We start from the raw sequence: 24,826 nt of genomic DNA, 5'->3' as shown, positions 1-24,826 counted from the left end.
CTAGTAACCACACTTCTCCTTACCCGTTAGACCTATGGTGATCATAGCTTCAGTTCACCACTGTCACTGTGCTCAGGGCAGGGGGCTTCAGCAGCCTTTGTTGTTTCCCTAAACCCTATAATACAGGTTTAGCTTCTGCCATCTACTATTGACAGTTCAAAGACAACAGAGTAAAGAAATGAAGAGAATTTCATCTTAACTAGTCCAAAATTGTATATCAAAACATATGTCGCTGCTTATGGGACACAACAAAATTTGGATGCATTCAGAGTTTAAAATGCACAAAAATTTGCAGCTTTTTATACTAACTTAAAAAGGAAAGTATCAAGCTGAGAGTTAAAGAAGGAAAAGTAATGTTACAAAACCCTTTTATAATCAAGTGGGAACATGTCCTGGCATGTCACATCACAGTAAGGACCCACCAACAAGCATGGATTTAAATAAAGCAGTAAGAGCCCCATTGAGGGGAGAAAGGTCAGGTATCTAAACAGTCACATGATTACCTCCTCCAACACACGTTTAAAATAAAAATATATAAGGTGTGCTAAGTTGCTTTAGTCATGTCTGACTCTGTGCGACCCTACGGACTGTAGATTTTCAGTCTCCTCTGTCCATGGGATTCTCTAGGCAGGAATACTGGAGTGGGTTGCCATGCCCTCCTCCAGGGGACCTTCCCGACCCAGGAATCAAACCCATGTCTCTTACATCTCCTGCATTGGCAGGCGAGTTCTTTACCACTAGCATCACCTGGGAAGCCCCACATATAAGGTGATCAGCCTTAATTTTAAAACTTCAGGAAGATTTTTAAATGAGAATACTGTTTTTCTCAATATCAAGACATATTTCATATATATTATGTTTCAAGTTTTTTTCTAAATATATAAGACCTTATCAAGGTTAACTTTTAATTAATAATTTAGATTGCAGCTGGGATAGGAACAATTTCTAAGCAGCTTTGGATTTTATTTTCATGGGTAGTATGGATTTCCTTTAGCAAGAAGGCAGAAGTTCCTTCTAAATCTGTTTTATAAAATGCAGACAAAGGCCCAGAAGTAGGTCCTGAAATCAATTTAGTGGATGGAGTGGGAGGGGGCAAGCTGTATTTTTTTTTTGATGACATAAAATAGACTAGAATTATATTAAATAAAGATATTTAAATGTATTTCATATAAGTATACTAGATAATGAAATACATTTAATTTATTTTCATGTACATGTCTATGTATTGGATAACAAGACAAAATGCATTTTTTTACTATGAATCTTGGTCAAAACTGTTTGAAAGTGTCTATTTTGGTCTAAGATAACCTCTGACAATAATTTTACTGCTTTCAACCAAGGCTGTATAGTAAGGTTAATAAAAGCAGCAGACAGAAGGAAAGGTGAAGATCAAAGCAGAACAAATTTATAGCAAGTATGTTAGAATAGAGAACATTTTAGTGTTATTATCCTAAAAAGAATCTTCACATGGATAAAAGCCATGTTATTTGATTGCCATGACTATAACTTTTGAAGCAGAGTGAAGCAGATGAACAGCTATATTGGATAATTAGTAACTTATCTTTTCTGATAGTTCTCCATGGCAGGCTATTTATTCAGTTATTTTCAAGAAACCTCTGGTGTGATTACAAATAACATGGTTCAGATTAAAAAGTAAGTGAATAAAAATTGTCAGAACATTGTTATATAAGACAAGTAAATAAGAAAACAACATACAGAATAGGTTCCAATTTATAGTTAAAAAAAATAACATACAAATCACCAACAGGTATGTGGAAATGTATGCAACATCACTAATTATCTTACATGATCAGTCACTCAGTCATGTTGTCTCTTTGCAATCGCATGGACTGTATTCCGCCAGGCTCTTCTGTCCATGGAATTTTCCAGACAAGAATATTGGAGTGGGTTGCCATGTCCTTCTCTAGGGGATCTTCTCACCCCGGGGATTGAACCCGCATCACCTGCATTGGCAGGCAGATTACAAATTTACCACTGAACTACCTGGGAAGCCCATCACTAATTGTCAAGGAAATACAAACTAAACCCATGTGATATCACCTCACATCTTCTAGGACAGCTATGTTTTTTCTTTTCTCTTTTGCCCATGCTGAGAGTGGGATCTTAGTCACTGACCAGGGATCAAAGCTGTGCTTCCTGCAGTGGAAGAACAGAGTCTCAACTACTGGACTGCCAGGGAAGCTTCTAGGATGACTATTATCAAAATACGAAAGATAACAAATGTTGGAGAGGAAAAAAGGAACACTGGCAATGTTAATTAGTATAGCCACTAAGGAAAACAGTATGGTGATTCTTCAGAAAATTTAAAAATAGAACTACCATATGACTCAGCAATTTCACTCCTGCGTATATATCCAAAAAACCAAAAAAAAAAAAAACCTGACTAACTTAAAAAATACATGCACCCCAATGTTCATAGCAGCATTATTTACAATTACCAGGATACAGAAGCAACCTAAGTGTCCCCATCAATTGAGGAATGGATAAAGAAGATGTGGTGTGTATATATACACATATGAAATGGAATACTATTCAGTGATAAAAGAAATTATGGAATTGCATCATTTGCTGCACCATGCATGGTTTTGGAGGTGATAACGCTAAGTGAAGTGAGTCAGAGAAAGACAAATACTGTATCAATTCAGTCGTTCAGTCGTGTCTGACTCTTTGCGACCCCATGAACTGCAGCACGCTAGGCCTCCCTGTCCATCACCAACTCCCAGAGTCTACCCAAACCCATGTCCATTGAGTCACTGATGCCATCCAGCCTACTGTATACTATCACTTATATGTGGAATCTAGAAAATACAACAAACTATAAATATAACAAAGAAGAAGAAGACTCAACAGATATAGAGAGCAGAAAATGGTCACCAAGCAGCAGGGGGCAGGGAACGATGTAAGGGTGGGGAAGTGGGAAGTAAACACTACTGCAAGCTGAGCTCGGGGAGGCATCACACAACATGAGGAGTATAGCCCGTATTTTGTAATAGCTGTAGATGCCGTACAACCTTTAAAACTGTCTAACATTTTCTATAAACAAATAAATAAAGGACAACTTTAACAGCCTTATACTAAAACTAAGGCATTTTAAGTCTGAGCATAAAGACTTGTTTTTTGTTATGTTTTGTTTGGCCAGCACGATATTTTACAAACTTCTGAACTAGCTCATCTAAAAAGAGCAGGTACCATGCAGTCAGCCATAGTGCTTACCTCTCACCTCACGGGTATGGGCACGCCTGTGTGTGTGTGTGTACACAGTCACACACACACACCTCTACAGACACACACACACCTATAAACACACACAATCATGGAAACTCTACATATAATCACAGTCGCACAACTGGACATATAATCCACAAACACAACCATACAAACACACACAACTACAAACAGACACAACCATATAAACAGACATAACTACAGTACAATGCACAAACACAGACAACCATACACACACACAACTGCAAATATACAACACATAAAGGCACAGCCAGAAATACAGACAACTACATCAACTACGAAAACATGTAACCATAAACACACACAACCACACACACAAAACTGAACATACAACCAACAAACACATTCAATCACACAGACACATACAGGTACAACTGCATGCATACACACATACAGACATATGTATATCACACAGACACCCACACTTTTGTCTTTATGCTACCTACCTGACTTTTGAAAGAATTTGAGTTTATGTCCCTTTGTTAGAATTTCAACCAAACAGAAGGGACATCAAACAACTGTTAAGAAACTGCAAAGCAGCTGAAGAAAATCTACAATCGGCACAAAATTAGTAAATTTAGGAGATAATGTCATACAGAGTTGTAGAGAGGGGAATACTGGAATTATTAAATTACCCAAACATATATGTATTGGGGATATGTACAATTCCCATTTTTATTTGTTCTTCTTCAAAAATTATGCCTTTTTCAATATTGTTTCAGACCAAAAGCTGGCAGGATAATGATATGGTCATGATCAGTAACTCACACTTGTGAGCGCAATTTTAACTTTTCAAGTATTTTCATGTCTGGGTACAAGGCTCTAGGACAGAAACAAAAGCAATTAAAATGATGTATAAAGCTGACAGAAACTGAAATGGCCATATAATCAAAAAAACATATTTTAAAACTCATATTGAAACATCAAAAGAAAAACACTTTAAAAAGGAAATATCATTATATTGCCTTCTTTACATTCCCAGACCTCTCCATTATATTCTCTAATTTCAAAGAATTTCACTGCTTAATCTTCATTCTCCTGGGATGTTGTTGAGGAATAAATACATTTTCCAGAAGCCTCAGGACAAAGTGAGTCCCCTCAAGGTGTCCTGAATCCTTATCATGTTTACTATGCATGGTTTGAAATTCAGTAAACATCATGACTAAGAAAACCATTTTCGCTATTACAATGTGATTTCAGGTGATTCTTAGAAAAGTTTATCATGGTTTTATGAATAATTATAAGTGGTCCAATAAAAAGTCTATACATACTTCATGCCCCACATAAAAGTTAGCACTGTGATAATCTAATGTGAGCAAAAATTCATATCCAATTAGCATCTATGTTGATTAGAAATTCATCTTTTCTAAATCTCAGAAGAAGTCAGAAACACCAATACATTGATAGTGTGTGGGAGGAATAAGTATGTTGAGTAACTTAGGCATTTGTTACCTAAGAAGTGTGAGGTAAGCAGACTTTGTCCACATGAGATCATACACGCACAGGTGACCACAAGGAGCACTCTTCCTGTGCCTACCCTATATGCCCTCTAGACGCCTGCCCTTCTCAGCACAGGCCTCCATCACAACGGTGTGCTCATGTTACAGGGCCCTACTTGGAGAGGGAGCTGCCATGGCCACCCTTCAAGCAGCAGGAAAAAGAAAGGCAGAGAGGGCCACAGGGTCCGCCCAAGCACTTTCTCCTTTTAAAGAGAGAACACTGTCCAGCAATGTGAGCCTTTAATTCTTTGGCAAGGGAGTCTCAAACGTACAACTCTGGATAGAATCAGGTTCTCAGAGGCCCAAGAAACATGAATGTTGTAAAAGCTTGCTAGTTTGTCCTAATACATCCTAAATCCTAAAGAATTATGGTCAAAAAAATATCTTCTTGGAGAATTTTCTTAGTCAATCTCCTGAAAACATAATTAAAAAAGACATTTATCACTTGTCTCCCAGCAACCATTCTGCCTTTTCTCAACATCATCTCTGGTCTTCATTTGGGTACCTAGCCCCATCCCACTCTTAGTCCATGTGGTCCAGACCCATCCCTAGTTCTAGGGATGGAACATATTACCCAGGTTTAGGTCAGATCAGCCCACAGCTGGCCAAGTGACTGGTTCATAAGGTGAGTGCATGATCTGAGCTAGTCCAATCAGACTGAGTCTTGAAACTTTTACTGCTTCCCTGGTGGCTCAGACGGTAAAGCATCTGTCTGCAATGCAGGAGACCCAGGTTCGATCCCTGGGTTGGGAAGATCCCCTGGAGAAGGAAATGGCAAACCACTCCAATATTCTTGCCTGGAAAATCCTATGGACATCCATAGGGCCGCAAAGAGTCGGACACGACTGAGCGACTTCACTTTCACTTTCAAACCCAATAAAAGCAGGGACCTTCCTTTCTTATCTTATTTCCACTGCTTCCGCAGCATCTAAAGCAGTACTGCAGAGTAGATACTTAATAGGTATGTTGTTGTTGCTGCTCAGTCATTCAGTTATGTCCAACTCTTTGCAACCCCATGGACTGCAGCACACCAGACTTCCTTGTCCTTCACTATCTCTCAGAATTAGTTAATAGACATGACTGAATGGTAACTATCTGAAAATAGAGCTAAAAGTTGAAGGGAAAATTGGATTTATTAATTGGACATTGGATTGGACATTGTTTGAATATCTGTACCTCAGTGAAATCTACCCCGAGGTCATTCAGTTACTAAGACAATAAATTTTCTTTTGTTTTTTTATACCAGTTTGAGTTTGGATTTCTCTCACTTGCAACCAAAGGCAATAGGAAAATAGGGAGGACCAGTAGTCTAATCGAGTAAGGGCTTGATAATCCATTAAATTCAGAATATGTCAGTCATTTCTATTTGGTAAAACAGATAAAACCAGGCAGGCAATTTAATGAGTAAAACTTTGGAGCATGAAGAGATGAGGATTCATTTTCCACTGACATACTTTGCTTTTTAAAAAATCGTGAGTCTTTTCAACAAATTGTGCTAGACATCCACATGCAAAAAAAAAAAAAAAAATGAATCTAGACACAGATCATATTCCTTTCACAAAAATCACCTCAAAATGGATCACAGGCCTAAACATAAACTGCAAAATTATAAAGCTCCTAGATGGTAACATAGGAGAAAATCTAGATACAACACCAAAATCATGACCCATAAAAGAAAAAAGTTGATACGATAGACTGTATTAAAATTAAAAACATCTGCTCTGCAAAAAACACTGTTAAGAGAACAAAAAGACAAGCCAAAAACTGGGAGAAAATATTTACAAAGACATTTCTGCAAATAAAGGTCTGATATCCAAAATACATACAGAATCCTTAAAACTCATCAGTAAGAAAACAATCCAACTTAAAAATGAGCAAAAGATCTACACAGACACCTCCATGAAACCTCTGACCTCACCTATGAACCCTCTTGGGCTGTTTCTTACAAAATTAAACACATTCTGACCATGTGACCCGAAACTGCGCTTCTTTCAACCCAGATGGACTGAACACCATGTCCACACAAAAACCTGCATACAGAAGCTTGTTTCAGGCTTCATTATTACTTATTTTTATATTATTATTATTTCTTTAATAATCATTCATTATTACCCAAATGCAAAAGTAGACATCCTTCAATAGGTAAGTGGATAAACAATTTGTGGTACACTGAGATAATGGAATATTATTAAAAACAAATAAATAAAAATTAATAAAATGTTTAAATAATCAATAAGAATAAAAATTTATAGCAATATTCCCTCATTTATATATCTTTCAAATTTCTATTAACAAAAAATTTATATAATGTACATGTCTAGAGATTCCACATCTAGGACTTTATATTTATATGGAAACATTTGTTAAAGATTTATGTCAAAGGATTATGTAGTATTTTTAGAAATAACAAGTGCCTGGGAACAACTAAATACCCATTACAAAAGAAATAGATAAGTTAATGGTGCTTCCTTTACTCATGGAATACTACAGTGCATGGAATACTATAGTTAAAAAGAAGCAGCCTCATTTGTAGAATATACACAAGCTTCATGAAGGAAGGAGTCCATTGTCTTTTTTTTTTTTTTTTCACTAGTAAATAAAAAAATCCACCTGCAACACAGGAGACCCCAGTTTGATCCCTGGGTTGGGAAGATCCCTTGGAGAAGGGAAAAGCTACCCACTCCAGTAGTCTGGCCTGGAGAATTCCACAGACAGTTTAGTCCATGGGGTCTCAAAGAGTCAGACATGAATGAGCGACTTTCACTTTCACTTTCAAATCCCAAATAACTTGGATGGTGCCTAACACACGATGAGTGCACAATAAATATTTGCTGGATAAATAAGTAAGGAATAATTGTTACACTTTTTTTAAAGCAAGAAATATAACAATGTGCATATAAGTGTGACTTCATTTATGTAAATTTAAAATATATAAATACATATGAATGAATATAATATATTTTATCACTCTACAAAAATACATAAGAATCTGGTATCCAAGAAGAAGAAATGGAAACTGGTAGTTATGGAGAGGCAGAAGCCTTAACCTCATTGTGTTCACATTTATAAATAAAATTCTTTAAGAAAAGAAAAGAAAAATAAATATCAACAAAAAATTTAGTAAGAAACTAAAAAATGCACCCATAGAAAAAATGGGCAAGACATGAGTAAGAAACTCACAAAAGAAGAAAGAGAAATGATCAATACTCAAACTAATAATAGAATGAATTCTAATAAAAACAACAAATAATCACTTTTTTTACCTATCAAATTTATAAATTAAAAAGATCTTCAAAATGCAGAATTAACAAGAGTAAAGGGAACACAAACAACTGACCAGGAGAAAATATTTTCAACTTCCAGCTGAGGAATGATTAATGATTGTATGTATATATGCATATGCATTTAGTGATTTTATATACTGTATATGATCATTATAACAGTCTTCCCTGGTGGCTCAGTGGTAAAGAATCTGCCTGTAATGCAGGAGATGCAGGTTCAGTTCCTGGGTCGGGAAGATCTCCTGGAGAAGGAAATGGCAACCCACTCCAGTATTCTTGCCTGGAGAATTCCATGGACAGAGGAGCCTAGCGGGCTACAGTCCATAGAGTCACAAAGAGTCAAACACAACTTAGCAATGAAACAACAATGACAACATACGATCATTATATATGTATCATCTTATGTATATGAATATATTATATACATAGTCATTATATCTCTCTCTATATATAAATTACTTATTAAAAGATACCCTATTAGAAAAATAGGTAAAATACATGAATAGGCATTTAGATTTGAGGAAATTAAAATTACCAATAAATATAAAACAAGAGGGACAAGGTCCCTCATAATCTTTCAAATCAAACCAATGAGGTTTTATTGTTTTTTTTTTTCACTACAACACAAAATTTTTAAGAGATCCGTGATGTCAAATCGTGTAGGAACATGGATAGGTGTATACTGGTATAGTCATCTAGGATGGAGATCGTCAGTATCTACCGACTCTTGAGGTTTCTAAGCCAACTGACCCAGCAATCACACTTGTATAAGTACAATCTGTAGAAAACTGGCAACAAATTTAATGTTCAAACAGCATGTACTTGTTACACTGCTGAGTACTCTGTACAACTTTGTGAGACATATTATCCAGTTACTATTGCTATAACAAACTCTCCCAAACTCAGTGACTTAAGGCAACCACCAAAAGTCAGACAAGGCACAGTGAGACGGCCTGGTCTCTGCTAAAGGAAGCCTAAAAGCTCAGCTGGCAGGACTCGTCATTCGTTGAGGTGTTTGTGGGAACATTCAACTACGGCACCTACATGGGACCTGGACCTGGGGTTCTTCAGAAAAATGATAGACTCAGAATATTCCCATATTACATGCTGAGTCAGGGCTCCAAAAGTAGATATTTCCTCAAACAATGGAGAGACTGCATTGCCTCTCCTGATCAAGCTTGACAAGACAGTGTTGCTTCTGAAAATTTCTATTGTCACAAGTCTGCCAGATTCAAGGGGAAGGGACACAGACCTTGTCTCTCAATGTCAAAGTCACATGGTAAGACCATGAAAATACACAGGAAATGATCTCAAAAGATAAGTGGCAAACTGTTAAGAACTGTTAGCTCCAAGGAACAGAGTGAGATTATAGTTGTAGGAGATGGATGAGACCCTTTACTCTTCCTATAACGAAAAGACACTTCCCAATGAGGCCCCAGTTGAGACATGTAAAGGACAAGAACATGTGAAAACTGGAAGTCTGGAAAACTGCATGCAAATAAAATGGAGCATGAGACATGATCTGGTGCCAATAAAACCACCTCAGCCAAATTTCTAAGCAGCATGACCCAATTACTCAAAGGTCAAGACACCACACAGACAAGGGGAAAACATCTAAATGAATGTCCTGATACCTGAGCTAGGCAATCCATCTGTGGCCAGACTTCTGTTGGTAAAGAAGCGGGGACCCTAACAACTCAAAAGCTGCTATGCTTCCTGGTTTTTTTTTTTTTTTTGTATCACTTTAAAGTACAGTTTTCTCTCAATTCTAGTAACAGGGGGAAAAAAAGGATATTTTCTACCTATGACAATTTTTTGGACCATGTTCTACTCCAGATCTAGATTTAGATCACAGGTGGAGCTATAAGCTAGAATAAAGGAAGCATGGTAACAGGTGGGGGGGTTCTTATAGAATTTAAATATTTTCAACTGAAATTATTCAAGTGTCTTTATGCACACAGACTAAATCTTCAGTAGAAGTTTATTACAAAAGTTAGGATTGACAACATTGTGGTGAATACCAAGACTTATTGTGAAAATGCAGTAAGGAAGACAGTGAGGTAGTAGTTTAGGATGACTCTATGGAACAGAAATGAGAGCTCAGAGATAGTCCCACATTAATATGGTCTTTGATTTGTGACAGAGACCAAAGTAATCCAATAGGGAAAGGAAAGGGGGAAAAATATGAGGCGAGGGGAGAAAGAAGCCAATTCTTACCTCATAGTATACACAAAAATTTACACTGAGGTGGATAACAGACACAGTAAAAGTTAAAACTATAAAACTTCCAGTCTAGAAGAAAGCACTGGAGTATATTTCTGTGACTCAAAAGAAAGGAAGAATTCCATTAAAGAGTACATAGAAAGCAATAACATAAAAAAGTAGAGAAATTTAAATTTAAAAATCCCTCTTTTTAAAAAATTTATTTATTTCTAATTGAAGGATAATTGCTTTACAATATTGTGTTGGTTTCTGCCATATATCAACATCAATCAACCATATAAAAATTTCTCTTTTAAAGACATGTTAAGACAATGAATAGGCTATCCACAAACTAGAGAAAAAAGGCACACACTAGATAAAGAAACAGTGTCCAGGATATTTTTAAGAATAACCCAATAATAAAAGACAGACAAACCCAAACAATTCAGGACACTAAAGCAAGAGTCAAGAGACGCTCAGTGTAGAAAAACATCTAGAGACTTGGAGAGAGTTAATTGGATACCACTGCCTCCCCACAGTTTACCCAAACTCTGTATACAATGAAAGAATCATTAAATATTTTTAAAAGGTAACATTAACTGGCATATAGGCACACCCATTATAAAGAAAATCTGATACAAAAATAAATATTTCCTTCCATCCACTTATCTCATCCTAATTAACTCTTCAAAGGGTGTGGGTAATAATAATTCACTTACACATAAGGCTGATCTACTATTTTTTATTTCATAGCCTTTTAAAAAATATAAACCAGAAAGTATTTTGGAAAACGACATGGAATAATCATTTAGCAGCCACAGTATTACAAAAATAAAGTAACAGAATGAACTGCGCAACAGAATCTCTACTGACTATGACAAGGAACACATAATGTTCACTAGGAAAGTAAAGTGACCAGCACCACCACTTTCCCATCATCAGTTATCACAAAAATCAATCACAGGACCTATTCCCAGAAGACCATTCTATTCACACAGGAACACATACAAATACATATGTTCAATGCGTAAATGTCAAGTAACATCTGAATTTAGTTCCAAAATACCAGTTTTCCTCTGTGTCTGGGAGACAAGTTTGATGGCAAGGTGGAATAGTGAAGACCATGGAATGCCAAGCATACAACTTATTCAACCACCCCCCCACCCACACACACACCCAGCAAGTTCTAAAACACAAGAAAGAGAAAGGTTTGTCTACAACACTAGTCACTAGCCACATGTGGCTATTTACATTTAAGGTATTTAAAATTAAATAACATTAAAATTTACTTCCTCAATCACAGTAGTGACATTTCAGTCGTTCACTAGCCACAGGTGGCTGGTGGCTACTGTATTAGACACTGCAGATACAGAACATTTCTGTCATCACAGAAAGTTCTTTTGCACAGCCCTGGATGTGGGAAGTGTTTCTTCTCTCTTTGCTCAGTCAGGATGTAGGCTGTTTATGGAGGCAGCTCCGAGAAGCAATTCTTCTATGATATTCCTAGATGAGGTGGTGGAGACACAGCAGGGAGTAAAGTAGCCTTTCTTTACATAGATTACCCTCCCCTGTACATGAAAAGAGTGATCCTTTCATGGGGATCAAATACACAACTAGACTACACCAAAAAATTTTTAGGAAGATTAGAGAAAAGATAAACAACGCAGATGTAAAAGCAGCAAGGTACAACATTCCTCATCTCATTTCAAGCCTCCAAGAAGCAAGCACGTCCTCTGAGAAAGTCCAAGAGTTGGTTCCCAGGGTCCTCGTCTGGAGACGCCTGGTGGGGACAGGTACACCGGCTGAGACAGCAGTCAGTGCTGTGAGTGTTTCATGAGAAAACCTGGCCTGTCTTCACTCTGGTCACTCTCGGACACAGCAGTCTGCTTGGTGTGCTGCCAGTTGTGAAGGAGCTGCCGTTTTGAACCATCTCAAACATTATGCCTCTTTACCACTGTATTTTGTATTCAGGGCACAGACTACAAGTTGTTCACCCAAGATACACCGTTACCTTCTTCCTTATGAAGAAAACTCAGATTTTTGTTGAAGGTGGTTACATGTCCACCTACAAAAACTACATTTCTCAGGCATCTTTAGAGATAGCAGGGGCCAAGGACACCATCTGGCCAATGAGATGTGAGCAAAAGTTGTTGGACTGCGGAGAAAGCTCTTTAAAAAGAGGTAGCCTCACACTGGCATGCCCTGTTTTCCCCTCGGGCTTCCTCCGTCTTCTTGCTGGGAACCGAAACCACCATCTTGGAACCTAAGGGAAAAGCCGCAGGAGTCTCAGGGGCCACTCTGACCCGGATGCCTGTGAGCTGCTGAACCAGCCAGTACCAGCAGGAGCTGACCCCGCAGCCTCCACGCTACCCGAGAACAAAGCAGACCACCAAAAAGAAAATTTTCCTCTGCAAGGAAAAAATATCGTGCCTGAAGAATATGTGCATATTCAGTAAGTTTAAGTAACTTCATAGAATTATATTAAGAGAGGGCAATGGTAACCCACTCCAGTACTCTTGCCTGGAGAATCCCATGGACAGGGGAGCCTGGTGGGCTGCAGTCCATGGGGTTGCTGAGATTCGGACATGACTGAGTGACTTCACTTTCACTTTTCACTTTCATGCATTGGAGAAGGAAATGGCAACCAACTCCAGTGTTCTTGCCTGGAGAATCCCAGGGACAGGGGAGCCTGGTGGGCTGCCGTCTATGGGGTCGCACAGAGTTGGACATGACTGACATGACTTAGCAGCAGCAGAATCATATTAATAGAACAAAAGTTTATTTGAACCCACCAAAGCCTCAACAGACCAGAGGTGGAGGAAATGAGCAGGTTTATTGTATAAAATAGCTGCTATTAAGGCAAATAAGAGGATGTTTAGATTAATCCATCAGGAAGATTTTCTTTGAGTGTCTATTATGTTCTGATTACTCTTCTGAACACAGGTCTACCCTTCTGCTTATCCAAATTCTCATATGGTAAGATGCTAACTACTCAGATACTTAATCATATCATTTCATCTATAACTTTATTTTGTATAGACAAAGTAAAAAATGAAGAATTTATCATTGATTTCCTTAATTCAAACCCCCCCAAAAGAAATATCAACATCAACAACCTACAACTCAACTTTTAATTCTCCCTTGTATGTAACATAGACATCTGACAGCAATTTCCTAATGGTCTCAGAATTTTAATTAATTGTGGATTTAGCTTAAATAAGCACAAGTACCTTAGAGGAGTTATAAAAATTAAAAACAGAGTACAGTATTCTGCAAGTACTTTCTTTGCATTACATCAGTATACCCTTAGTATTCTGCAAGTCCCTATATTAGTAGGTATGGAGAATAAAAAAGCTTTACCACTATCCTAAATGGTTTTACCATTGACAATGTTCAGAATTTTGGCCATTAAAAATGTTCGACTCTATTGCACTTATTCTGAAACTATAGGCAAAATTGGAAACATGAAATGTCAAGCTAAAAATGGGATATTGCTTTTTTTTTTTTTTTAACTCACCTAGTTCCAAGTTTCCACCCCTGCAAGTGAACCAAAAACAAATCCTGGCACCTTGTCATTCCCAGAAAAGCCAGTGCATGGCACACTCTGGGAAAACTTTCTCTTATTCTGTGGAATCACACCAGATGGCATCAGTCCTGCATCTACAGCTGTGCTTAAAACTGAAGTTCAGACACAGGAATTGACTTTATTAGATATTTTAGATTTCAGGTGTGACTGTGATGGCATTCTTAGCCAACATAAAATGTTTATCTTTTCAAGTAGAACTGCAGATTAATTGTATTTTCAAGTATGGAAATCAGTGAAACAATCAAGATCATCCTAATAAAATTTGAGTCATTTAAAATAGCTGAAATTTAGAAACAACAGTGAAATAAGAACAGTTGAAATAGAATACTAATATAACAACTGAATTATGGCCCATTTCCTTATAATGTAAGAAATTCATCTCAGCTTCTAACATTGCTGAAGAATCACTGAAAACTGCTTACTGAAAATAAAATATAGCAATTTTCTATAATCAAGTTATACTTATATAATGAGCAGTTATTTTAAATGTTCCTGACTTTTCAAATGCTTTAATGTCTAGCTCATATGTACACTGTCTTCAAAAACAGACTTAGTGTAGTGATTGTCAGGACCAGGGTGTGGTCAGCGGATGGAGCAATAAATATCTACAAGCCTATCACCTAAACCATTGTGGATGCTGGAGCACTAGATCAAGGATGTATACAGGTTGGGACTTCCCTGGTGGTCCAGTGACTAAGACTCTGAGCTCCCAATGCAGGGGGCTTGGGTTCAATCCCTGGTCATGGAACTATATACCACATGCCACAACTAAGATATTGCTGCAACTCACATGCCAATATGGGCACAGCCAAGTAAATAAATAATCTTTTTTGAAAAAAGAATGTATACAGGTAGCAAAAAATTTGAGTTAAAAAGTAGTTCTAAGGTGAGATCAGTCTATGTTGGGTTCTGAAAACCAGCGACTGAATAAATGAATAGAACAAGGCAGTATGAGAATCTTTAATTCCTAGGGTTTAGGGCAGGCTCAAGGCAGAGATTGGACAAAAGGAGTACGTGTTCATTTTTGCCTGTAGAAATGGGAACTCAGTAACTCATGAATTAGATTCTGAGTAGGTCGTAAAATGGCACTGGCCACAAAAGAGAAAGGCAACCACTCCTTTAGTAGGAAATTGAGTTAATAGAACCAGCAAAGAAATTGACTTAAAACTGGGATAGCAGCAAACTACTCACCCTGAGTTCTCTAGTCTCCTGTCTAGAAGAGTCAGGGGCGGTTTAAACTTTTGGACACCAGTGGCATTACTAGGAAGAATAAAGGATTATAAAATCAAGTCAAACATGTGGTTACAATAATTTGCATTCTGATTATTTATAAAGTTGAAGTGATTGTTTTCATCCTTATAAGCTATTACTGCTTATTAACTATTCCTACACTCATCTTCAAAGTCTGTAATAACCACACAACTGTATAATTAAATGTCATTATTGAGGTGTCAACAAATTAGAGAACTACTGTTCAAAGTGTAATTTAGAATCACTGTAGTTGATTCTGGGATTCAAATAAAGTCTTATTATACCTCCCATAAAGAGAGGTATGTGTGTGTGTATATATACATATATATACATACATATATATGTATGAATTTACTTATGACATATTTAAAATTCATATATACATGAATTCATATATATACATATATATGAATTTACTTATGACCTTATATTTAAAATAAACTGCTTACTTTATTCACAACAGCTCCATTCCAGTAAAGTGAAATAGAAAATGTAGGAAGTTATCTGAATGTTTCATACCAAAACTTTCCCCATAAGTAGTGAGATTATTTTCCCTTCTACCGAATTATTAAAATAATTGTCTTCCACTTCACTTTCATATTCTCAATTTAGGTTACTACTTAGCATTTTGTTGTTTTTAGCCTTTTTACATGGTCTGTCTTTGTGCTTAAAATTAATAAGTGTTTTCAGTGTTACAGTCATGATATGGATGGCTTATCTTACCATAAACATGGCTGAACCAAAAATCTTCCCTTATTGAAAAGACAAACTATATCTGCATTACATATTTCAACTTTAAGAACCCCTGTTCTATTTTCCAAAAGGGCATATTTATCAACCGCAATCATTTCTCACATCCCATTCTAATTTTTATGATCCTCTACCTAGATGCTGTACTAGGTTGGGAATGGGCTTGGCTCCTTGGTCTCTGTAGAAGCTCACTGGCTCTGGGAAGGAGAGAGCCCTTTATGTCACTGCACCCATTTCCTTCATCCTAAACCCTCACCTTTGTAAGGGCCTGTGTCTTTAGAAGTTTACCCAGGGACAAAGCAAAACCAAGGGTGGTCCCTGCTTACCATGGCAGAAGCCGCCTGTCTCCGGTGACGCCCGCCTGGCTACCGGCCTGGACCTCCAGCGTCCTCCACACAGCAGCGCAGGGCAGCAGCTCCGCTCCAGAACCTGAGATGGCCGAGGCTGAGGAAAGAGCGCCTGGAAGATGGGGTCATTCCCAAACTGACATTGCCCGAGGGTACTTAGGGCACCCGCGTGAGAAGTTACTTCAGCCCATCAGTCTAACCATTCTAATCACCTAGGACAGCCTAAGCCCATCATTCTAATCCCCTAGGACAGCCTGGCAGAACCGTCAGCCTCGATCTTCCCGTGTTATCCATCCCTGTTGCCCTACCACGCGTAAATAGCCTCATTTCTTCAGCCCTCCATGGCAACCCCAAGAAACCTCCCAGTGACTCCAACTCTAACGCTCACCCTCCTGCTGATTCTAAACCCACCCGCCACAGCAATCTGCAGGCACCTACAGGGTCGGAGTCTAGAATAGGAGCAGGGATCAGGAGGAAGGGGAGATACCCCATAACAAATGGGCCACTCAATCCTCTCTCCCGCGCACCGCTGCTTGAACCCCACGTAGGGTCTACCACAGCACAGACATTCAAACAGTATGTGGAATACTCCCAGTGTGGCCTGTTTTCTCCTGTCTCTTATCCCAAAGGTTAGGTTGACGTTCGGTTTTGTTTGAAAGTGCCTGGACTGAATCATCTGAATAATTTAGTTTTGGATCCCTGGGGTACAAGATAAAAATGCAGTTGGACTAGAAAGAAGAGCTAGCGGGTGCTCAAAGCCATTCTAGCTTCAAAAGCTGAACTTCTCTCTTTTCCGTATCTCTACCCGCCCCGGAAAAGCTTAGGGCCCCTCCCTAAAAGCACACCACCAGCCCAGACCCCAGGCACCCATCATCCCTGACATCCCAGCGCGCCGTGAGCCCTCAGCTTCCCGGAGGAACAGAGAAACTCGCCCATTTGCCAACAGCTCCCATGCCCAAACGGACCTGCCAGCGAGGCAGCCGAGCCTGGCCCTAGAACCCGGGCGGCCGTGCGGCCAGAGAATGGAGGCGAGCCCCGGCCCGGTGCCCACACGGTTCCGTGCCCTCCCGCCAGTGTGCGCGCGGCGCCCGTCACACCGCTTGCTCGCGGGAGAAGCCCCAAGGCTCCCGGTGCAGGGAGAGACGCCCGGGCTGGAGCGCCCCGGCCGTATTGGCCACCGAGTTCTTCAGCTGCTTGATGACCACGAAGAGCAGGAGGAAAAGTAAGAAGAGCAGAAAGAAGAAGAGCGCCAGGTAGAGCAGAAAGTTGAGCTCCCACTCCATGCTGGAGGCGCCGGCGCTCAGCAGCCGTGCGCGCTCGGCGCCGGTTGCCTTTGCCGGTGAGGCGCGCCTGCAGGGTCCCACCTCCAGGCTCCTCCCGCCCGCGCAAGGGCGCCTCGTCTTGGGCCACGGTTCGGAGGTCCACACGCAGCCTCGTCCAGCTCAGAGGAAACGCGCCAAGGAGCCAGTGTAACCCTGGCTCCCACCCTCCCAGTAGGCACAACAGCCTCTCTACGCCAAGATCCTCTCCAGAGCTCTTGGGGACATGAGCAGATTTTTCTAGGTTCGAACTTCAGTGGGTGGAGACACCAGCGGGTGTTGGGGCTGATGTTTTGCAAATGATTTTAAGATTTCCACTTCCAACATCTAGTGGGGTCTCTACCCTTTCCCCTTTCTAGTAGATTTGTTTCGTTATTTTCCCTTGTCCAGGGTTTCCCAAAGGGCAGGCAAAGCCATGGCCCAGAGACCCAAAAGCGACAGCGAAGGCGGGGTCCAAAGGGCTGTGAGATGACTTAAGGGTGCCTGAGTGAATGCCAATTCAAGCTGCCTTGCTCTTCAGACTTGCAAATGTCCTCAGTATAGAGCGGCACTCATTTAGAAAAGCATTAAAGAGAAAAATGCATTTCAAGTTAAACTGTACAAAGCCCTCTGAGGTCGACTGAGAATCCAATTTCTTTGGTGGAAAACAAAAACAACACAAAAAACAATTTACTTAAAATGCTTCCTTAAGCCCCTACCACCTCTCTGTAATTAAGATTACCCACAGCCCATATGGTACAGCTCTGAAAAAAAATCCAGTTTATCTACCACTGTGTAACAAATTACCCAAGAACTAAGCGGCTCAAAACAACATAAACGTTCTTCATAGCTCACAGTTTCTGTGGGTCAATAATTTGGGAGCACTTTGCTGGGTGATTCTGACTTGGGGTTTCTTATGAGCCTACCATCAGATGTTAGCCCAAGAGGCAGTCCTCTGAAGGCTTCTCGGGAGCTGGAGAACCCACTTCCGAGGTAGCTCACTTGCATGGCTGGCAAGTGGTGCTGGCTGTCGGGGGTCTCAGTTCCTTCCAGTGTGGGCTTCCCCACAGGGCTGCTTGGGTGTTGCACAGCCCTCTGCCGGCAACCTGCAAAGCACAGGATCCCAGAGCTGAGGGCACGTCCCCCAGGGGTCCGAAAGGAGGCAGAAGCTGTAGCACCTAGCACCGTTAACAGTTGGCTTCAGAAGGCATATGCTGTCACTCCTAGCGCCGTTAACAGTTGGCTTCAGAAGGCATAGGCTGTCACTCCTGCAGTACGGAATCGGTCACACAGGTCAGCCCTCTTCGATGTAGGGGACGTTGGTGGCCAACTTGGGGTACAGCTATCAAAGCTGCTAACACAATGGGTCATCACTGCCCACTCTGTGAGCCTCCGACTTTATTCCATTCCTTATTTGTGAAGACACAAGAGAGGCCCCTGAAATGAATTTGGGGAATAAGGGCTGACGTACAACATCCCAGATTATTTAATGGGCTGTCTGCAATAAGTGGCTCTCTTAGTAAAGGCAGGGGGTTCAAAGATATAGGATAGCATGGGAAAAGCTGTGAACTGGAAATCTCAAAGTCCCAATTCTAGTCTCAGCTCCACATGGCAGGGGTCACTTCAGTTCTTGGACTTTCCATCACCTCACCTGTTACATATCTTGCTTCCCTTTTTCTTGAGTTTATTGTGAGGATCAAAAATGACTGGGATGTTGAGTAAGAATGTGTTTTGCTAAGTAAATGACAGACACTATTATTATTCTGTTGCTGAGAGTCCCCATTTTACTGCTTTGCAAAATCCCCAGGCCCTAGGCCTCTCCACCAAGCATCTTACTGTGTAAGGAAACTCTCAAGTCTCTCTGTTTCTCTCAATAACATTACTGATCCACTTCATGGGCAATAGAATGCTGGAACTGGCTCAAAGCTTTTTTCAAAAATTTTGCAAACCATGTGCTAAAATACAGCTATCATTAAAAATGAAATCGTTTAAGTGCATGCATGAGTGCTCAATCATGTCCTACTCTTTGTGACCCCATGGAGTGTAGCCCACCAGGCTCTTCTGTCCATGGGACTTCCCAGGCAAGAATCCTGGAGTGGGTTGCCATTTCCTCCTCCAGGGGATCTTCCCAACCCAGGGATCGAACCTATGTCTCCTGTAGCTCCTGCACTGGCAGGCAGATTGTTTACCACTTGAGCCACCTGGTCATTCCCTTATTGTATGAACTTACAATTAAATAAATTATGTTAACAAAGGTAAGGAATACTCAAAACTCATCACTTTCTAATTACTTCACCACACTTTACTATCATCTATGCATTGGAGGTTATATATCTGTCCGAGCTATATACCTGAAATTTTACATAGTGGTACACTATTGTGTATCTCCAGCCGCTCTGATGTCATGGAGGTAGCTTGAAATTGGCCACAGTAGGAGCATTTGCCCTGTGGAAATGTACAAGTGCTACAAATCAGGGCGAGAGAACCAGTTGTTAAACATTTACCAGCATATCACTCCTCATGGAGTTACTGAGGAAAATCTGAAGTCTTACATGAGTAAAGCAGATAGCTGTGATTTTTTTTTTTTTTTTTGACTACCCAGAATCCACACACCTCTGCTCTAGGCACCACATATTCCGACCGGTAGAATTCTCTATTTTATGTACTGTTGGCAAAAGGACAGACCCCAGTGACTGGTCTCCATTGCCACCTCCCACTGTGGAAATCAAGTAGGTCAGATACATCTACCCACTCCTGATACAGTGAAGGGAGGGCAGGAAGAGCCTTGCCAGGATCTCACCCACGTTTCCTTGGTTCCAGGACTCTGAAGCTTGGAGCAGATGGGCCAGGACAACATGTTTGGAGGTCAGATGCATGAAGGGGCAGAGGGGCTCCCAGGCCAGCCCAGCTCCCGGAGGGACAGGCACAGCTCTTGCTGCTGCGTCCGCGGCATCCTTGACTCCTGCCCTTTTTCTAAACTGCCTCTTTCCTATTCTCTGAACCCCCACTGGCTCTCCAGTAAATCTCTTTATTGCAGAAAAGCATTAGTGGTTAATGACAGCTTGCAGACGAGAATACTGACTGAAAAAGGAAGTATGACGTACACACTTTGCCTATGTCAAGCACTCATAACCAACAAGGTGTCTGGCAGAAAAGGCATATGCCACTTGGCACATTGCCACTGGATAGTCACGCTGTTAAAGGATGGACATTGAGGCACACAGAGGTTAAGTGACCTGCCCAAGACCACACAGCTGCTAAGCAGTAGGCTGCACTCTCAACCCTTATTTATTTCATGGGGGAAAGTGCTCTTTTCTTGTCTTTGACTGTCAAATCAATGACTGTTGTTTTCTTTTTGAGTGTCAAACTTGAAAGAAACAAAGAGACACATACTTTCTGCTTACATATATCTCATCTCCTTCCTTTGAAATCTTGAAGGTTGAAGCTTCAAATGAACCCGTGTTTCCCTACAGAATGCCGAGGAAAGAGGCCAAGAAATGAGGATTTTATGTCACCAAACTCAAATCCACTTCAGCCTTCCTAACTGTAACTATTTAGATTATCCATTTATCTCAGCAGCTTAAATGAATTTATAAATATTGACTAATAAATACTCATATTCACTCTCAATAAAATTTGTATTTAAAATAATATTGCTGCCACAAAAATAACATATTACATTTATTAGATGCTCCCAATGTTTTTTAGCCTCTGGTCATATTTATATATCTCATAAGATGGTCTCAATTTCAGTTCACATTATTACAAGTGACTCCATAGGAATAAGATACCATCTTTCTCCACCTAAATATGCATTGAATAGAAATCCTTAGAAAGCAAATCCATGAATTTAAAAAACCAGAAGGACACTCGCTGTAGATAAGAGCTTGACCAGTTACATCATTTAAAGAGAAAGCCCTGGTGCACACACTGCTAAGGTGGAATTGCACTGCCCACAGAGGGGACCCTGCATATCCTTTAATAACACAGCAAGCCTCATCCACCACTCAGAGGCACAACTTCAACTCCTCCATCCCCTCTTCAGGAGTCTCAAAACAACTGCTCCAAGTCCCTGCCCACGGACATCCATGGTGTGTAGCAGGATGGGGCTCTCCAACCCTTTGCCTCCTTTGTTCTTCCTTACTCTCACCTCTGAAAGCAAGGGGGGTCTTTTATCATAAGGAGCATCAAAGGTGTTTATGGGAAGTGATTAACAGTAACAGAAGAGGCTGCCCTGTAACTGTGTGTCTCTAAAGAGCCTGGAGCCCTGAGAAGACACTCAGAAAGGGCTGTAAAATCTGTCAAGATCCCACGATGGAACCTACCTACTGGGGGCACCTGCTAGTTAGAAGCAACTTCCCTAATACAAAGGCAGGGTAAGAGTAGGAGATAGAGAAAAAGACATTTGCAGGTAGCTTCACAAGGCCGACTCAATTTGGCCTGAAATAAATCCAAAGGAAATGAAAAAAATATTGTGCACCACGGCCTCAAAATGTATTATTGATCATGATTAGTAACACTGGGTCTTTAAGTAACAGATACTGTGGACCATACAAATTGGGTCATTGGTTTCTGCTTAGATGGAATGTCTTTTAAAGTGCCCGTCTGTGTGCTGGGAATGAGGTCCATGCTCTAGGGAAGTTTCCAGGCCCTAAGCAGCTCTGTCCTAGCTAGTCAGGGCCTGAATCTGTCCTAGTGATCCTGGCAACTCTGAATGGCTCCAAACTATCCACATTCCTTCGACGCCTTATCTCCCTTGCCCCTGCCTCACATACAGATATAACACCATATTCATCTGGGCCTCCCTGGAATTGCCTTTTATATACTTTATCATCCCTAAACCCTCAAGATCAGAATTAGAAAATCTATGAGAATGTTCACTACTGTAGGAGAGAAAAGTGAGTTGTTCTATCATGGCGAGTCATCTAAAGTTAATCAACAGTAACTGTAACATTCCAACACCCTCATCTCTTCCCCCATTCCATCCCAAAAAGAATGAGCTGGGCAGTTTTGCAATGCTTACAAAATGAGCTATAAGGAAATACATAAAATGTGCCTGATGGGCTGCTTAAATCTGATATAAACATTTAGAAATTCCAGTGAATGGGAAGGAGGGAAGGAAGGAAGTTTAGAAGGGAGGGAAGGAAATCTATGGGCGAAATTTATTTGAGGGGCATGGTGGAGATCATGCTATGTGGTAGACCATGAATCCAGGATTCACCACTAAGAATAATTCTATGGAAACAATCACAACAGCAACTCTAGATCCCGTCCTTAGCTTCAAATGTCTCAAAACACAAAGGAAGATACCCAAGTCTGTCCAATATTAAAAAAGAAAAATATTAAGTGACAGATGTGGTAACATCCAAATGCTATTTCTTTAATTCAGACTCTTTCCAGCAAGTTAGCAGGAACATTGGAGAAAGCTGATGTGACTGTGACTGACCCTCGACTTGATCATTACCATGTCATGCGGCAAAATGAAACGCCTGAGCATTATAGAAAGCAATACGCCCTTTGTTCAGCACAACTTTAATAATGACAGTGGTGAAACTGTCACCACTAATGGAAGGTCCGCAAGCTTCTATGTGAGCTGATAATGATCAGAGCTGTGGGCTTGCAGAATAATGTACACACACAGGGCTAAAACTGGATTGCCCCAGGGGAAAAAAGAATTAGGAAAAAGTAATTTGTTGTCATGCATACTCCCCTAGTGAAAGGCCACCTTGTGAGCTCTGACAACCCAACAAGCAGGGCCTGCATTCCCAGACCTGGGGTCCAAGCCGTCCTCCAGGCACACACAGACACAGGGGTGCAGACTGGCGGTGGCAGACCTGGGCCCCAGCCCAGTATACCCGTCCCTGTGCTATATACTGTACGGTGTTCCCAGCCTGATGGGCTTGGACACGCATCCTAGCCTCGATTCTTGCTAGCTGGGTGACCTTGGACATCCCTGGTTGCCTACCAAGCACCTCATATCTCTTTCTTATTAATAGAATCCTGCTGTTTTTCAAACTGGAACTACACCTTCAGCTCTTCTGGGTCTCTAGCTCACTGACTGTGGACCTTCTCAGCCTCCATAATGACATGAGCCAATTCGTCATAATAAACCATATCTATCTGTCTCTATCTCACTAGATCTCCTATTTTCTGCTGTTTTTCTGGAGATCTTTGACTAATACATATTCCATTCTATATGTTTACCACCCATATAAATATGTTTTATTTTGAGTAAAACAAGAGCATTACCACATGATCTAAAGTATTTAAATAATCTACTTTGACTGTACGCTATAAGAAGGCATGTACATATCCTTCCTAAAGAACTATTTCCTGAAGAGTTGAATATTCTTAATGCAGAAAATCACACTGCTATTTCGTATATGTGAAAAATAATTTTCCTTGGGGTCTTCTGTATTTAGAGAGGCCAGTTCCACAGTGGTTAAGGTATAGGCCTGATATTATTGCCTCTGTGATATGTCATATTAGAAGGCCTGCTATCGTAAATGCTGGTTGGAATCTACAACAGAAACTCTTGGTGAGAGACTAAGGCCTTCACTAGGAAATATACCTGGATATTCCTTTTGTAATCATCATCATAAACCAGCCAACAAATGACTGCTTACCCAAGCTTCCCTCTGGCTTTTGCATCATCTGTGAACCAATCCGAGGACTCTTCTAACCTCCTGTGCCACCCACCCATAGAAATTGTTACTTCCGACTGGAGACTGCTGGCTTGGGACAGGCAAAGCCTCTGTACTGCTTCATTCACTTTCTTTTAACTTAAGGAACTGAGCATCTAAACACCAAGAGGGCAGCATCCTGGAGACAGCAACCTTTAAGGCACATTTTGAAGAATTTAAATGTTACAGATTATAACTTCAGCAGTATAGAGATCATCCCATCATTTCCTATGCCCTGTGGAACACTGTAAACAGAGAAAGCTCAGGATGTGTGTGAAACTGGTGGCGCTAGACTACTAATACCATCATGAGATTTTCTTTTGCTCTTGCGGATACTGTTGCTTGAACTGAGTGATGTGATTACCGTGATTACTCAATAATGAAAACGAAGCTCCGCGGCATCTGGAAAAAACGTATACTCCTTGTTGGCTGTTGCACACCTGGCCCTTCCGTGTGCCCTTCCTAATCATGGTCTCTTCATGTGCTGTATGGCTGCGCAGGCGGGCTCTGACTGTCACTAGACACCACCAAGAATTGCACTTCTCCACCCACCCTCTTCTCACCTATGAGAGGGAAGAACACACAACTCATTATACAAAACTCAGCACCTGCTACCGACATATTTTTTGGTTCTTCATGTTTTCTTCTATCTTGTATATTTC

General features: G+C 40.5%; 1 protein-coding gene, 1 long non-coding RNA gene and 1 other non-coding gene across 4 annotated transcripts in view; 1 reads left to right on the top strand and 2 right to left on the bottom strand.

The window, feature by feature from the left end:
* The window catches only part of LOC133071865 (uncharacterized), a 69,522-nt gene that overhangs the window by 4,976 nt on the left and 39,720 nt on the right, over positions 1-24,826 (bottom strand). The window contains exons 2-4 of one of the 2 annotated variants that reach the window (XR_009696548.1): positions 16,163-16,280; positions 15,027-15,095; positions 11,008-12,512 (exon numbers count right to left, since the gene is read on the bottom strand). This is a non-coding gene — a long non-coding RNA (uncharacterized LOC133071865). Of the gene's footprint in view, positions 1-11,007; positions 12,513-15,026; positions 15,096-16,162; positions 16,281-24,826 lie in introns of those variants that run through there. The other variant, XR_009696549.1, reaches the window with a different exon arrangement.
* TRNAC-GCA (transfer RNA cysteine (anticodon GCA)) lies at positions 5,448-5,519 on the top strand. The gene has a single exon. It is a non-coding gene; the product is annotated as a tRNA-Cys (tRNA).
* SMIM43 (small integral membrane protein 43) lies at positions 17,275-17,466 on the bottom strand. The gene has a single exon (XM_061164791.1). It carries the CDS (start codon positions 17,464-17,466, stop codon positions 17,275-17,277), a length of 192 nt encoding a protein of 63 aa, XP_061020774.1.

The sequence above is a fragment of the Dama dama genome, chromosome 17 (assembly GCF_033118175.1).
Source record: "Dama dama isolate Ldn47 chromosome 17, ASM3311817v1, whole genome shotgun sequence".
Lineage (NCBI taxonomy): Eukaryota > Metazoa > Chordata > Mammalia > Artiodactyla > Cervidae > Dama > Dama dama.
Note: the sequence above shows the minus strand (reverse complement) of the source record. Positions and strands in the feature narration are given on the sequence as shown.